This window comes from Rattus rattus, chromosome 2, assembly GCF_011064425.1.
Source record: "Rattus rattus isolate New Zealand chromosome 2, Rrattus_CSIRO_v1, whole genome shotgun sequence".
In the NCBI taxonomy this organism is placed as follows: domain Eukaryota; kingdom Metazoa; phylum Chordata; class Mammalia; order Rodentia; family Muridae; genus Rattus; species Rattus rattus.
In genome coordinates, this window is record NC_046155.1 from 115,943,026 (window position 1) to 115,960,598 (window position 17,573).

Sequence of the window (17,573 nt, forward strand, 5' to 3'; positions counted from 1 at the left end):
GCTCATTTGTGTATAACACACACACACACACACACACACACACACACACACACACACACACACACATTATTTTTAGGGAGACTAGTAGGTCCTTATTTGGGGACAAGTGAGCCACATTATGATTGACTTGGTTACTAGACTGCTATGCATCCGTTAAGGAAGGAAGCCTTTTGAAGGGTGTGGAAAGTTAGAAGAGGAGAGCTCGGCAATAAGACTGTGCATGGTGCCCATGGGCCAGAGCTACCTATGGACAGAGCCAAGAAAAGACTCTACTGGAAATATCTGGATGGCATGAGTGATGGGACAGCGAATGACTCTGTATTTCCTTCCCTTCAGAAACTTCAGAGATTGGGTGTGGTGCCGGGCACTTCTATCTAAGCACTCAGAAAGCAAAGGCAGGAGGAGTTTACAAGTTCAAGGCTGGCCTAACCTCTGTAATGAGAGGCATCTCATTTGCCATCTCAAACAGGCATATATATTGTGCATTGATTAACTATCAATGGATATTTGAGAGTGTTGTATTTGGGGGAATATAAAAGAGAGGCAGAGTCTCACTTGTTTTGTGGCTGTGAACATCAGGGCCCTTCTACTTAGATACCTGCTGAGGTTTCAGACTCTGACTGATATCTCTCCTCGCTTCTATCTGGACCTGGCCCCCCTCTTAAGCAAATGCACAGTGTGTATTTTTTTTTCCTTTGAAATGTCTTACCTTTCTAATCATTCCCTGTATTCTATTCATTTCTTCAAAAGGGACTTTCAATGTTATCTCCTTTCTGTCCCCTTTGCTCAGCTATGATCAAATTTCAGGGGTTCTGTTTAGGCTACAAAAAGCAGCTGACCCCACTCTGGAGGTCTCTTGTGTCCTTCCTCCCTAGAAGTCAGGCAGGAGGACACTCCTGTATGTTCAACACCCAGGTCTGTGATGGGCATTCAGAATTTTCAGCATTTGTCCAACTGATATAATATTAGGGCAGTAGAGACAAATGCTTCTCCAAAGACAATGTTGGTTTAAAAACATATCCCAAGCTTCATTTCCCTATCCTATCGCATGCATCTTTGGAAATAGTGTGGTATCTTTTGCAGATGTTATCAGTGTTATACTGCCTTCAATTCTGTCCTGGGGTGTGACCAGCCTTCCAATCTCACCTAATCAGGGCTTCTACTGTAGAACATCCCCCTCTAGGAATCCCGGAAAACCTCTCTTCAAGTTCCCTGTGCTCTTATTTTACCTGCATTCTCAGATGAAAGCATTAGAAATCTTCTTAAGACCCCATTTCGGAGGTGTGAATTAGGCCCTCGAAAGGACTCAGTAATAAATGCTGACAGTGGCATGTCCTCAGGAAGGCAGCGCTAGACACTGTCCCCAAATCCTCCCTGGCTTTTCTCTATTCCTAAGCCAAGCTCCGTGCTGGAGCTGTGTGCGAGTGCCTTGGAGGGACGGTGGCCTTGGGCATTTCTGGGTGCCTTCCCTCAGGCCCTCTTCTACAGCCTCAGCCCGGGTGCCCGGGAGCTCAGTGGCGCGGCCTTGGCATGCTAAGTGGCTGCACTGGGACGCCTTTGTTTCTGAGGCCGGTTGTCCTCTGCATCCAAATGGGTCGCTTGCTCACCCGCTCCTCCGCGAGGGTACAGCGCCCCTCGGCGATGTGTCCCTGATACCTGGGGACCCTACTAGGGCGGATAGGGAGTGCGCAGAGGCCTCTAGCCTGGGCACCTGCGCGGGCCCGAGGAGGGTCCCGCTGCCCGCTGCCCCAAGTCTCGCGGTGCTACGGCTCGGACCCGGGAGCCGCGGGCCCGGCACCCCAGCCGCACCACAAAGGCTGAACCCGGAGGAGGCCCGGGAAGGGAGGAGCGCGGGTGCGCGCAGAGGAACGGGGAGCGCGCGGGGCGCGGGGAGCAGCGCGGGCAGGAGCGCGGGGCGCTCTCAGAGCGCGGGAGCGCGGGGAGCACCGCCCGCACCTTCCTTTGTGTGGCGCGGCCGCGGCAGCGCGGCCCGCGCCGGGTCCCGGTCCCCGTCCCCCCCCCCCCGCCCCCGCCCGGCGCTCCGGTCCTTCCCGGCAAGATGGCAACCCCGGCCGCCGTCAACCCTCCGGGTGAGTAGCCGCCGAGCCTCTGGCCGAGCCTGAGCCGCGCAGCCCGGGGGTGGGGAGCGACTGCTGCCCCGCAGCATCAGCACCGGCCGTGGCATCCTCATTCACGAATGGTGCTCCACCTGGTCCTGACGGCGCCCGCCGCTACTGCGTGTGAGTCGATGCTCGCCCGCGGGCTCCAGAGCCACAGGGGCCAGTGGATGCCAGGTGTCGCGCTGAGCGAGAGAAAAGTTTGGAGCCGGGATTCAACAGGGCAGAACTCCTGGGACTCTTTCGGCTATCGGCCCCGCCTCCCCTGCGCTGGTCTTTGGCGGGGTTTACACCTGGCCGCTGTATATCCCAGTCCTTTCTGGACAGGAAAAGCCTAATTGGTAATAATGGCCTGAAGCAGCCCTGTCCCTCTCCGATTTTCTGATGTCTACGAAGGTACAGCCTGTGGCCCTTGGGCTTATGCTGGCAGATTAGAAAAAAAAGGGATGGAGTTCAGGAATGAGTGGGAGTGTTAGGCTCCTGTTGAAATGTGGCGGAGGAGCCCTATTGTGGTTGGCAAAGTTCCCTGTGGTATCATGCAAAGCTGAGAGGATAGACATGTGACTGCTTTCCCGCTCCCAAGTTTTAGGTTTTGTGCTGTATGCTGTGGTTCTGGAGAATCATAGGTCGCTGTAGATTAAGGCAGGGACAGTCAAATAGCTCAGAGCCCAGGAAAGCTCAGTGGAAGAGGTCTTGTGTTGGGGTGCGGACCCAGAGCAAGTGGGTTGAACTACCAGAGTGTTTATGAAAGAAGAATGTCTTCAAAATTATGAGTGGAAGATCCCCTCCATCAATATTGGTCAGGGTAGGTTGGGGGACACTGGACACTTTAGCCAGAACTTGCAGAAGATACGGTTTGAAAATGCAGATGTACAGGCAGAGAGGCATTGCAGGCATAAGTCATGGAGTCATGATGGACATGCATCCTAAGCATGCACTGGAGACCCGTGAGTGAGGTGTGAGAAGGAACGCAGGGACCTGGCATTGAGTTGCAAGAATGTAGACAGGTTCAAAAGCCTTGGAAGACATGAACTGTGGCTTCCTCTTCCCACAGTAAGAGAGGGTCTTAAGTGGTACTGAACAGAGGAGCCACATGGTCACTGCTTTCCTGAAGTAATGCAGAATACAGTAACACTAGAAGTAGGGACTGCATTGAGAAGAGGCAGGTGCAGGAGGTCAGACTTAGCTGTAGTGGCTCGAACAGAGAAGAAGGAAAATACCAGGAGGCAAAGTATGGGATCTGGCCTTCGTTAGATTTGGGGTATAGCCAAATGAGGAAAGCCAGAATAGACAAGAGGCAGGTGCCTGAGGGGACAAGGAGGTGATGAACCTTTCTAATCCCAAGGAAGAAGGCTCATGAACTGAAACAGGCAGTCCTAGAAGAGCAGACATGGAGTCTGTCTGAAACGCCGAGTGGGTAGATGACTGGCGTGGAAACACAGCTGTGTCCTTTTTGTTTACCACTGAAGTACTTTCAACCTATTCTGATACTTAGAAATCAATAGAAAATTAATACGTTTAACTGTAATGAGATTAGGAAAAGCGCAGAAAAATAATGAGGGTGGTTGAGTCCGGAATCTATTGGGGTTAAGCATAAACTCTTATATAACTCAGCTACCATTACATCACTGTTGGGAACTATGTCCATTACATTGTTCTCTATGCTATACAGACCCTGGGACTTGGAAGGAGTGCTGTCGGCCAACTTAATACGTTGCGATATCCAGACCTTTTCTCAGGCAACAGACAGAAGTACCAGAGATCCTGAGCGTTGTGAGACTCTCTCAAGGAAAATTTCTTGCAGTGATTAACTATCGTACCATCCACTCTCAATTTTTTTAACTGGTCCTCTATGATGGCTTTTGGGTGGGCTGTCTTAGTTTTGTTCCGTGTGAGCGTTCGGCTTCTTTGGTGCAGGAAGGCTGGTCTCGAGGAATAGGGCTAAGCATGTGAGCCAAAGAGAGATATTTCAGATTGTGTGAGGAATCTGCCCTGGGAGAACTTCTCACTCCCATGAGCAGAAGTCATATGAGAACTCTGTGGGTTTTTCTTCCTACCTCCACCCTCCCCTTAGATTTTTGCTTTGCACAGAATAAGAGCTTGATAAACACAGCTAGATGGACCGAGAGGCAGCGTGATTCGTTTCTGCAGCTGATATGTACCCAGAATACCTTGGTCTCCTCCCACACCAACCAGCTGACCAATGCACTCCCGCTGAACACTTAATTTACAAAGGCACTGTGATGTGGTAGAGTATAGCATTCTGGGAGCTCAGTAATGGTGGATGAAGCTGTGTCTTTTCACCTGTCACTCCATTGCTTCAAACCCATACTCTGGTTCTTCTAGGTCTTCTGCTTGAGATTCAGGTTAGCATCCTACCTGTGGGAACACAGGTCTTTGAAGGAAGGGGATGGCTCTCAGGTATTTCCATAGTTCTTGACATCTCGCAATTTCCAAGGCCTCACACTGGCCCCTTGCTGTTGTATTGGCTGAATTTTCTCTGTTGTTTCTTAACAGGGATGATGTATTCATCCTCTGGAATAAAGAAAGGAGTTTTAGGGCTGTATGTGTGTGTGTGTGTGTGGGGGTGTTGTTCTACTATGTTAGATAGTATTTGAATATTTGTGATTTTTATGAAGTTGCTTAGGTTTGAATTAGCCACATGCAACTGAGCAGTCTGAAAAGGGCGCAGTCTGAAAGGAGCTAGTATCGTGGTTCCTTTGTAACTTCAGGAGTCAGGACCACGCTCGCACAGATCAGTCTTTGGCATTACGCTTTCTCTGAAGTGAGTTTTTCAGAGTACCTAATGAGACCCGGGATGATTACTCTCTCTTCTTGACGGAGTTAGAACCACCTAGGAGACACACCTCGGAGCCTGTTTATGAAGATGTATCTAAAAAGGCTTAGCTGAGGAGAGAAGACACACCCTGGAGGTGGACAATGCCATCCTGTGGGCCGCAGGGGTCCTGAACTGAATAAAGGAAGAGCAGCTGAGTCCCAGCATTCATCTCCCTCTGCTTCCTGACTGCAGATGCAGCATGACCAGCCGCTGCAAACTCCTGACCCATAGCTTCCCCACTATAACAGACTGCATCTTTTAAAACTTGATTTTGTCAAAGCAAGAAAGAGGAATAATAAGTTTGCCCATGTTAATGGAATTGGAAGGTATGTTTTAAATAGATTTGGAATTCCACTCCCCCACCCCCCAGTTAGGTATAATATTCTGCTGTAGTTTCTGGTCTTTTGGTTATTGATTATAGAGAATGGGAAGGTTGTCTGGACAGGCTACAGTAGATGAGAAGGTGTTTAGAACAGTTCCGAATTCTATTGAATACCTTTTGTTTGTCAAACCTTTTTGAGGACACAGAGTAATGAGAAGATGAGCAAGAATGTCCCTTGACCCTAGGGAGTCCATAGTCTCAGAGAGGAGGTATTTAAATTGACTAACTTTATTTTTTCATAGGCGAAATAATGGGGTTAGGAAGGTGGCCCAATGGGTAAGGGAGTGCTTGATGTGCAGACATGAACATCTAAGTTCAAAAAATGCACACATGCAAAAATCATGTTGGTGGGAGGTTAAGAAGGGGACAAGCAGGGATATTTCTGGGGCTTGCTGTCAACTGAGCTTCAGGTTTAGTGAGAGATTCTGCCTCAAGAGAATAGGTTATAGAGTGATAGAACAGGGCGCTTGAAATCCTCTTCTAACCTCAGTGCACATGAATGGATATGCACGTGAACATACAACACACATTCACACATATAAACACACACACACACACACACACACACACACACACACACAAAAAAAAAAAAAAAAAGAATAATAGTAGTAATTTTCCCCAGATACCAGGCCTTGAAGAGGGACACATTGACTTACAGAAAATTTCAGAAGGGCCATATGAACTGATGACAGAGGGTGGGCGTAGATGTGTTTGTGAATGTATGTGGACTCCTAAACCATTGTCTCCTCAGTGCTGGGCACAGGAGAATACGCAGTGGATTTAGATCTTTTGACAGTGCATGCTGTGCTTGCAAACCGTCCTACCTCAGGTAAAGTTAGAACACAAGATAGCTGTTCTGGTAAAATGTGTCAAGGTGATGAAGAAATGATACCCTGAGATAAGCAACTAACAGACCTGATTTAGATGGAAGGATTGGCCAAAGCATTGTGAGGGCAGTGAAGGTCTGCATGAGGAAATGACCTATAAATGAGGCTGTGGATAACGAAAAGCCTGAAGAACCGCACTCTCACCCTCCTATCCTGACATGGAGAGGCGCCTGCACAGACTCTGGTGAGGAAGAACTTGGTAGATTGAACAATCAGAAAGGGCAGTGTTGCCAAGCAGTGGTGAACAAGGATGGGGTAGCATGAGAGTGGAGGAGAGTGAAGAGGCAGGCTCACAGAAGGCCACGGATTTTGGGTTCAGGGTCCCATTAGATTCTGAGATAGCACAGAGCTTTTGAAGGGCATTGAGCAGAGAAGAAGTATGATACCCAGTACCTTAGTCTACATATTCAGGTGTTCAATCTTGGATGCTGTGGGAGATCAGGTTGAAGTCTTCTGTAAGAGGTGCAGACTGGGATAACAGATACGTATGTCCGCAGCAGGGGCATTGTCCTATACAACTCCAAGCAACTCCGGGACCCTACTTACATCCTTGTCCTTCCTTGCAGTTGAGGAGGGCATGTCCTCCTTGGGGCAGAGTCATCATGGCTTTAAGTAAAGTGTTGGGGGCTAAGGGAAAGGTAAGGCCCAGGTTTCTGCCCTAGGTGTTGGGAGGATTGAGGTGCTGAGGAGAAGCGAGGTGCAAGTAGCCAATGGGCCATCCTGGAGAATTCAGGATGAGACATTTGAGTTGAGAAGATCACTGGAGTTGTCAGAGAGGCCTAGATATTTGGGCTGAAGACTTAAGAGACTTAAGGCAAGCTAGCACAAGGACCCAGAGGTGCTTCGCAGGGCAGTAGGGGTCCCACCACAGACTATTTGGGCTGAATACTTAATTCCCAAGCAGTACTTCTGGTCACTGCTTTGTTACGTCTTTAGTGAGATGTAATGTGGTACAAAGTGAAAGGGACATGGTTTCTTCATCTTCCCCAGAATCATGGATTCATTCATTCCCATGCGTATATATGGTCTAAGGCCTGTGGTAGAGTGTGATATAAGCAAGGACTGACAGTAGTTTAGAACTGCTAGAAGAGTATGCTGTGTGACAAGGCCATAAGGTTACCAGAGCCGTGTGTTCTTCCTTGGAGGGCACTGAGGCTTGTCAGGCTGGAAGACTGGTACCAAATGGGACTTCGTGTTTCAAGGATAAATGGCATTTCCCATTTATTATTAAGATCCTGCTAGCAAGATGGCTGCTTCTGTGTCTGGGCCTTTCTTGCAGTGATGAATTGCTCCTCTTTTCTTCCGTACTCCCTCCTTTCTTCACACCTGGCCACTTTCCTGTCCTCATTGTGAATCTACTCCCTTAAGGAAACCCATTTATCCAGGTAATGTATTTATGCAGTAACTTCCCTCCGAGGCATGGCTGAGTACCCCTGCTGGAACTGAATGGATTATGTGGTTGGGTGAAGGGTCTCATGTCCGTGGGCTGACTGGAAACCTGGGAAGGCAGGAAGTGCTCCTGTCCCTGTAACCACACAAACCCCTGCTGCACTGATTTCTGCTTGGTGAGCTGTTGTGAGCAGCGAATGGACACTGAGGGGTTGTCTTGCAGTTTCACATGTGATTTACCTGCCTCGCAAAAAACGCCCACCCTGGATATATGAGACTCTGAGCTCTGTAGTTTATAGTGGACTTTTATGTCTGGCGATTTGATTTCAGCATGCACAGCCTACCAGGGTAATCCCTAACCTAACCAGTTCCTTAAGACTTTACATAAGGCAAGAAGTCACGCAGCCCACAAAACCTTAAAATTCTTTAAGAAGGCGGAGAGGCCAGATGGAGGGACGCTGGTGTTTGGTGTAAGGACCCTTGGTACAACTCCACTGAAGTCTTCCTGGAAGGTCCTTCTTGGTCTTACTAGTACGTGGGTAAGCAACATGGGGCCAAAGGAGAGGGTGCTCTTTCCAACATCAAATATTCAGTGGGATGCTTTGAAATCCACTTTTGCCCATCAGAGCCTCTCAGCCTGGTGAGTCATTTTCTTGCCTGTTTTTGCCTAGACATTTGAATCACCCTAATTGTCACATGACTGAAGGGTGGCCAGGGAAGGTGCACGGTTGCCTGAGTAACAGATTGAGATGTGAATATATTAGCAACTGATGAAATAGTAGGCAGAAAGCATTCGTTTTGGCTGACAGTTTGAGAGGGCCTAATCTATCATGGGATAGAAGGCATGACTGGGGAGTGTAAGGCTACTTGATCACATCTGGCAGGACAGCCGGGGTGGAAAGTTGCTGCCCAGATAGTTTTCTCTTCATGGGATGATGCCATCACGTCTTTATTCAATCATTCCTCTCTGGAAAGATCCTAACAGGTTACCCAAATGTGTGCCTCAGTAATGCCCTAGGCGTTTGTGAGTTTTAATTCAGTTAAGAACATGTAATGTGCACGCGTTGTGAATGTAGGTGTACCTGCGCTATGATATGGCGTGGAAGTCAGAGGACAGCTCTAGAGATGGTTATCTCATTCCACCTCGTTGTGTTTTCCAGGGATTAAACTCAGCTCTCTAGGATTGCACAGCAAAAGCCCTTACCCCCAGAGCCATCTTTAGCCCAGCTTACATATTTCTTAAACCCATGAACTCAACAAGGCCAACCAACATAATGGTTTTATTTCTGTACTCTAGGCAAACAACGAGCAAGCTAAAGTTAATATATGCTCCCAATTTTTTATTCGTAGTTATACAGAATATATTCTCTGATTCCTCTTGAATGTTCTTGTGAGGCAGATGGACACTGGAGTTTAGAGGTGCAGGTGTTTACGTGTACTGTACCTCAAAGGAGGGTATTTACAGTGAGTAGAGACGTTCTCCCTTGTTCTGGGTGATACCGGTGTCTGTGATACAGGGCAGGGTGCTGTCCAGCAAGCTCTAGGGCACAGGGTGACCACTGCTTCATGCTAAAGTATCCAGACTCACTTGCCACTAGAGCTGGCAATAAGCTCTGACCTCTGGGGATAAACTCGTCACAGGCCTCTGGAGAGTGACAACTGGAAAAAGACACAGAAGGTTCCATCAGGGTGTGTGGTGAATCAAAGAGCTGACTTTCAGGAGGGGTGTCTAAAAATCCATGACAACCTGGACAGCAAGGAGATAGCCCTCCTCTCTTCTGAGACTGGACTTTGCCAGGTAGCCCAGTTTGTTTTTGAATTCTCCTGCCCTGACCTTCTGGGTGCTAGGCTTACAGGTGGGTACCACCACAGCCAGCTTAAGATGACGCCTTGGAGGTGGCTATGAAATCCATGATGGGAGTTCATTTCAGTGTGAAAGAACAGAAGTGCAAGAAGTTTTCCTTATTTTTAGCATGGCATTGGTAATTCTATCGCATCAGCAATTTGAAATGAGGCATAGTCTGGAATCGTTTGCCATAATTTGACATGCTTGATGAATTCCAAGTCCCCCCAAAGAATAAAATGAATGAATGTGATCAAGGATCACAGCTGTGCTCTCTTGATTTTTTTTTCTTTTTAAAAAGCATTTCACACCAGAAAACTTCCAATTCTAGTCAACCAACCTCCCTGAACACAGCCCCTCTTCCCTGAGCAGAGGGCACTGTGCTGGGGAACAGGGGCATGAAAGATGCTGATGAAACAGCCTGGTTGCATGTGGTGTGGACTTAGCTGTTCCCTACAGCAGGCAGCCTTGGGATAGGTTTATGCAAATTTATGCAAATGATACTTGTCAGTGGTGAGCAGAGGAGGATTATCCTGATTCTTTCCTGCGGGTGGAGGGGGAAAGCTAAAGAAATGGCTTTGGGGTCTGCAGCTCTGTGGTGGCCAGAGAGTGTGCCTCTTCCTAATCAGTGTCTTCAAGGGCGGGTCTGCGTTTCCAGCTTCCTGCTGGGTCTGTGGGGTCCCACAGATTCCACAAAGCCTGCGTCTCCCCAGCTTACTCCTCCCCTTGGTCCCCTGTGGCTGCTAATGGCACCACATTCCATTCATTGGTCCAAGCCAGACATTAATTATTTTAATTGCCTATCCACCTAATTAAACAAATATTAATTGAATGCCAACTGTGTGTACTCACAGTGGTGTGCAAACCCAGGCATGGCTTCTGCTTTCACTGAATTTTGCTGTATGGCTGGTGAGTCAGCCATTTATTAAATGGTTGCATGCACAGGACATCATTTTAAAAACGTACGGTGAAGAAGAGGGTCTTTGCTTTCTAATGCATCAGGAAGCCATTGAAGTAAGTACAGCAGGGGTGAGTGATGCCCAGAGGTCTCTTGTGAAAAGATCTCTGCAGCAGCTGAGTGAGGACCATGCAAGGGGAACTAGGTGAGGGGATCTGTTGGGGGCCCCTTTAGCAGGTCTGGCCCAGATGATAGCAAAAGGTGATGGTGGAGCCTCCAGATATTTGGGAGGAAACTAGCATAGACAACAAGAACTGCTGAGCAGGAGACACAGCGCAGCAAGCTCGTGGGTCAGCCGCTGGGTGAGTTAGCGTCATTCCCCGCTGTACACCCTATATAGGGTGTTAAGGGATTCTTGGAGGTTTGGGAGAGATCATGAGTTTGGCCTCACACGTGAGACTGAGGGCCCTTGAGCTCAGAGGAGGGTTTACCAGAAACCTGAGTTCTTTCATTCTACACCCACCCCGCCTGCCTTGCAAGCAGAACTTCCCCTTTTCCTTCTTTCCTGCTTTTTCTTTCTCCCGCCCCCCTGCTCTCTTGTCTTCAATTTCTGATACATAGTTGGTACCTAGTAAATGTTTACTGGATTAACGAAGGAACTCAGGAAACCTTCCAATTCCCTAAATTTTAATTTATGAGATACGTCTACTCCAAGGGATTTTGCTTTGGGTAACTTCACTCCCTGAGGCCCACAGACAAGCATCAGGGCAGCACAAAGAGCCTCTGCCTGATGCTCACCTCTCCCTCCAGTTGCTGGCATTGGTAGTTTATGGGGTTCTACATGGTCTGAAAACAAACAGCAGGCAGGATACATTTTCTTTACTTACTTATTACTTACTCACCCCTACCCCCCACTTTTATTAAAAATAGGTTCTTTCCTTACACGATATGTCTTATTACAGTTTCTCCTCCCTCTGCTCCTTCCATTTCTTTCCCACCTCCCCTCTCTAGATTTACTCTCTTTCTGTCGCTCATTAGAAACATGACAGATAAAATAAAAATTATCACGAGTGTTGGACAAGGCAACCCATAAGAAGGAAGAGAGCCTCAAGAGAAGTCACAAAAATCAGAGAGCTACTCATTCACACACTCAGGAGTCCCATAAACATGAAACTGAGAGCTGTAGGAATGAGGAGTCTGCCCTGTGCTCGCCACTTCAGCCTCTGAGTTCATGGGAGCTCTGCTCAGTTGATCTAAAGGGCCTTGTTCTCCTGGTGTCCTCCCCCCCCCACCGGCTCTTAGACTCTTCCCACCTCCTCTTCCTTGGCATTCACTGAACTCTGAGAGGATGGATTTGATGGAGACATCTCATTTAGAACTGGGTGTTCCAAGGTCTGTCTGTCTGTCTGTCTGTCTGTCTCTGTCTCTCTCTGTCTCTGTCTCTGTCTCTCTCTCTCTCTCCCTCTGCATGTCTGTCTGCAAGTCTCTGTATTTGTTATCATCTGCTGCAAAAGGAAGCCTCTCTGATGGTGGCTGAGTGTGGCACTGATCTATGACTATAGCAGACTGTCATTAGGAGTCAGTTTATCTTTTTTTTTTTTTTTTTTTTTTTTGGACAGATAGTGTTGGTTATTACCCTAGGTTTTTGGAATATCTAGTCTTGGGTGTGGGTTCCATAATAGAGAATGGGCCTTAAGTCAAATCAGACATCGGTTGGTTACTCCCACAAGCTTTGTGCCACAATTACCATAGTGTATTTTTGCAGATAGGACAGATTATAGATCCTAAGTTTTGTTGTTGTCTGGGTGTATACTTTTCCCTTTTGGTAGCCTGCAGAACACCTTCCCATACCAAAGACACAGAGGTGAAGGCTCTATATAGAATGCTCTAGAATGCAGAGGTGAAGGCTCTATATAGAATGCTCTAGAATGCAGAGGTGAAGGCTCTATATAGAATGCTCTAGAACGCAGAGGTGAAGGCTCTATATAGAATGCTCTAGAATGCAGAGGTGAAGGCTCGATGTAGGAACCAGCTTGCCTTCTCCACGGTCACCGAGTTGTGATGTTGTCTTCAGCATCAGGGCCTTGCTGTCAGTTTGTGGAGAGCAATTTATTGTCTTGGTAACAGCCTGAGTTTGAGGATTTCCTAGGGTCCCTTTCTGCCAAAAACTCAACTGGCTATAACCCATTCCTGGTTCTGGAAGCTTTGTTTGGTGACAAGAGATGGCCAGTTGGACTCCATCTCCCTCTCTATTTAGCGACTTCATTTTAATTGCCTTTATATATATATATTTTAGGAAGTTTCCACTGTACTAGATTTCTATACCACCTGCCAGATGCTGGCCAATTCTATATGTCTTTTCCCACATGCCATCTCTCAACCCCCTCCCCATCTGCTCCCATCCCCCACCCCAGCCACTCAAGTGTCCCACTTAGTCCCTTATTCTGTACTAACCTCTCTGGGTCTATGGATTGTAGCTTCCTTATCATTTACTTAACAGCTGATATTTGCCCATATAGGAGAATACATACTATATTTATCTTTCTGGGCTTGGGTTACCTCACTCAGGATGATTTTTTTCTAGTTCTATAGATGAGTTTTTTCTAGTTCCATAGGATATACTTTCTAACTCTGGCAGCTTCAGTGTTTCTTAAGGATGGTATTCTCCCCCATCAGTGGCCTCACTGAGGACTTTGTCATTAATCTAGTAGCACTATCTTGCCTGTGTTCTGTTTTCATGTTTGGCCAGTTGGTCTTCATCGCACAAAACTTATTTTCAGATTCTGAGCTTAATCCAGGATTAGGAAACCCATTAAGTTATGGTGTCTACTTTGATTCTGGAATATTTTTGTTTATTTTAATTTCATCTTTCATAACTTTAAACTCTTTATCAAATAGTTATTCTGAAGAATGTCTCTCAATTGATTCTTCTTCACAATTACAATGGGGATGTGCTCTCCTATCTATCTATCTATCTATCTATCTATCTGTCTGTCTGTCTGTCTGTCTGTCTGTATGTCTATCTATCATCTATCGATCATTTTGAAGAATGTCTCACAATTGATTCTGCCTCACAATTACAATGGGAATGTGCTTTCTTTTATCTATCTATCTACCTACCTACCTACCTTTCAATCATCTATCTATTTCTATCAACTTTTTTCAAATTTTAAGTATTATTAAGCAGGAACATCACATAACTCACATACAACTGCTATTATATCATGAGGTTACTTTCAATACTTGATGTTAAAAGTAAGTCTTTGAGTTGTCCATATCAAGTTTGCACCATACCTGGCTAAGTGAAGAAAGGTGACCTTTCCTGCCCAGCGCCATAAGTGCACCCAGAGCTGAATACAGGTCTCAGGGTTTTTAACCTGAGGGCTTTAGGGTTAACACTTTCCTAAACTAAATATCAACTTCATTTGATGAGCAGAATAATTATAAGTTAACTCTGCCAAGATTACCATATCTTTAGTAAAGCCAGCAGGCAGTTGAAGTGTTTAATTACCAGCTCCCCTGACATACAAATTGAAAGGCATTTCAGGTAAGCTGTGTGTGCAATGCCCGAATGCTCTTTGATTAACAGTGGGATCTACAGTCAAGCAGTAATTATTCTGCTGTCCCACTCTTAGGTGCTGGAGCACATCCATATTTATGCATATTTTGTGTTTATTTTGGAAACTTAATTTTCTGCTTCCTTTAATTTCTTCTTAGAAGCAAGTTTATATTTTACTCTGCTTCATAAAAACATTAATGTTGGGTCTTGAAAGATGATTTATCCATTAAAAACAACCCGGCTGCTCCTCCAGAGGACCTGGATTTGATTCTCTTCATCCATCCATCTGGTAGCTCACAACTTCCTGTAACTCAAGTCTCAGGGTATCCAGTGCCCTCTTCTGGCCTCTGCGGATTCTAGGCATGCATGTGCTACACAGATACTCATGTGACAAAATACCCATGTATATAAAGTTAAAAAAAATAAAATTTGAGAATCATTTTGGGATATAATTTGCCTGTAGAAATTTGCCAGTCTTTCCATTCTTTGACCTTCATCTTAATTCTCTTCTTTCTCCTTTTCTCTCTTCTCCTTCCTTTTACCAAGCCACACCCTGCTGTAGTTGTTTCTCACAAGCTAAAGCCTGTGTGTTGAAGACTTGGCTACCAGACTGTGGTGCTAATAGGAGGTGGTGGTGCCTTTAGCAACTGGAGAAAGGTCACTGGGGTGTGTGCTTCCGGAGGATATTGGATTCTCTCCCAGCCTCTGCTCCTTGTCTGCCATGAAGGTTCTTCCTCCCTGTCCTAACGTTCTGCATTGCCCTGGGTCCTGTAACAACAGATATCTCAGATAGCTCTCATGAGGACTGCAGGGTCTGATTTTCCAGTGCTGTGTTTTTCTCCCAACACCATCATGGTGGTGTGGCACATGACATCGGGCTTTGAACTAAAGTACCAGATGTTCTGCTGAGGTGGGGGGTCTCCCTGGTAACACAGGAAGCATAGCCTTCCCTTGGCACTCTGAGGCTTTTGGGCACATTTAATCACCAGCTGGCTCTCCCTAAACACTCTTCTGCTTTCACTGCAGGGAGCTGTGGGCTTTCCCTCTGCTATCCCCAGAGTGCTGGTCCAGTGGTCTCCTAGTAATCCCTCCTCTCCTTTCTCCCTGTCCCTGCACTGGCAGGGGGGACACAATCATGGACCAAAGACATTTTCCTTCTTATTTCCCCCATATTCTCTGGCCACCCACTGTGTATCTTCTGTTAATTATCCAGGACTGCTGAGGCTAGACATGAACTCATCTTTATAGCCCCTTGGTTCCTCTTTCCACCTCTACCTGGCTCTCTCCTCTGCCTTGGTTAGGTTCTGAATAACACTAGGAGTTATCACAGGGACATATGCTGTTCAGATTTATTCCTACTCTGTTACTCATATATTCAATAGACATTGTTGGTGGTCTACCCTTTGTTAACTTTAGTATTGGTATTGGATGTACACTGATTACCCAGCTGTATGGCACAGCTCTTACCTTCAACTCTTACCATTCTGGAGGGCAGCTTTATCATCCACATGTGGATGTTCAGCATTGCAGATGAGTCCTTTGCATACAGACTCTGGGAACTCTGATGTTATTACATCAGCAGTTCTTAAGCCTGACCAGACTCAGAACTGCCAAGGGGGCTGGTTCCCACGTCTGAGGTTCTGAGTCGATGTGGTAGGGCTGGGATTAGCATGAGATTTGCCTTTCTGATGTGTTTCTATTTGTTACTGCTGCTAGTAGTGATCCAGCAAGCATACTTCAGGTCCACACAGAGAAGGACCACCACTAAGCCAGTGCTGTGATCCTAGCCAGTGGATCATTCCCTTGGTTCATAACTTTGTGTTCATGAGCTCAGTGGTTTCTGTGGTAGTTAGGTGTGGTAGCATCAGGCGACAGCAGATGCTGGCGAGGATGTGGAGAAAGAGGAACACTCCTCCATTGCTGGTGGGATTGCAAACTGGTACAACCACTTTGGAAATCAGCCTGGAGGTTCCTCAGAAAATTGGAAATAGCTGAAGTCTCAGCTATACCACTCCTGGGCATATACCAAAAGGATCCTCCAACATATAAGAAGTACAGGTGCTCTACTATGTTCATAGCAGCCTTATTTATCATAGCCAGAAGCTAGAAACAACCCAGATGTCCCTCAATGAAAGAATGAATATAGAAAATGTGCTACATTTACACAATGGAATAGTATTCAGCTATTAAAAATGACAACTTCATAAACTTTGTAGGCAAATGGAACAAGAAAATATTACCTTGAGTGAGGTAACCCAGACCCAAAAGGGCATATCATGGTATGTAATCACTGATAAGTGGATATTACCCAAAAGGTCAGAATACCCATGATACAACTCGAAGACCATATGAAGCTTAACAAGAAGGAACATCATAGTGTGGATGTTTCAAACACGCTTAGAAGGGGGAACAAAATAATCACGAGAGGCAGGGAGGAAGGGACCTGGGTGGGAGAGTGGAAGGGGAGGAAAAAGGGGGAGGCAGGGTAGGACCAGGCATGGGAAGAGACAGGAGAGAAGTCCAGAGGGCCAGGAGAACAAATAGAAATAAGTAGCAGTGGAGGGGTGGGGAACTTGGGGGAACTACTAGAAAGTCCCAGACGCCAGGGATGCTCAAGGCTCCCAGGACCCAGTGGGGATGACATTAGCCAAAATACCCAACAGTAGGCAGATAGAATCTGAAGAGACTACCTCCAGTAGACATGGTCTAAAGGAAATGCAGGTACAAAAATGGAGTAGAGATTGAAGGAAAGGCCATGCAGAGATAGCCCCACCTTGAGATCCACCCATCCACAGACACCAAACCCTGACACTATTGCTGATGCCAAGATGTGCTTGCAGACAGGAGCCTGGTATGGCTGTCCTCTGAGAGGTTCTGCTAGCACCTGACTAAGACAGATGCAGATACAGCCAACCATCAGACTGAGCCTGGGGACCCCAATAGAAGAGTTAGGGGAAGGACTGAAGGAGCTGAAGAGTATTGCAACCGTATAGGTAGAACTAATCAGACCCCTCAGAACTCCCAGGGACTAAACCACCAACCAAAGGGTATACATGGGCTGGACTGTGGTCCCTAATACATATGTAGAAGAAGACTGCCTTATCTGGCATCAGTGAGAGGGGAGGCCTTGGTCCTGTGGAAGCTTAATGCCCAGGAGAAGGGGGATGCTGCAGGGTAGGTGGGTGGGTGGGGGAGTACCTTCATAGAGGCAAAGGAAAGAGAGTGGGGTTGCTAATGAGGAGTGTTGTGTGGGGACAGCCTGGAATGACAGGGGATTGGCAGCAGAGAGCTGAAACACCTCCCCTTACCCCACTCCCACCCTCTATCCACCTATTTCCCTGAGTTTCTTCCCAGTTTTTCATCTCATACCATGGACCATTTTTGGATCTATCTTTCGAGTTCTCCTGTCATACTCTGTTCTTGGTTAAAAAAATGTTCTTAGAAACACATGATTATACATCACCAACATACAGAGTATGTGTTTATATTTATACCAATAAAAATGATAGTCTGTTGTTTTTGGGGTATCAACTAGATATGATGGGGATAACAGAACCATTTCTTTAAAAGACTTCCATTTCTGCTTCTTGAGGTAAGTACCTTCATCTTTCTGGACCTTGTTTTCTATGTCTGTATTGCAATAGAGAGAGAGGACAAAA

At 46.6% G+C, this 17,573-nt stretch overlaps 1 protein-coding gene across 1 annotated transcript in view; it reads left to right on the forward strand.

Moving 5' to 3' along the window:
- Nucleotides 1-2,044: 2,044 nt before the first annotated feature.
- Arnt2 (aryl hydrocarbon receptor nuclear translocator 2) overlaps nt 2,045-17,573 on the forward strand; it is a 153,713-nt gene continuing 138,184 nt past the window's right edge. Inside the window, exon 1 of the mRNA XM_032893286.1 lies at nt 2,045-2,090. Coding sequence (XP_032749177.1) covers nt 2,060-2,090 — 31 coding nt within the window. The 5' untranslated portion in view covers nt 2,045-2,059. The remainder of the gene's footprint in view (nt 2,091-17,573) is intronic.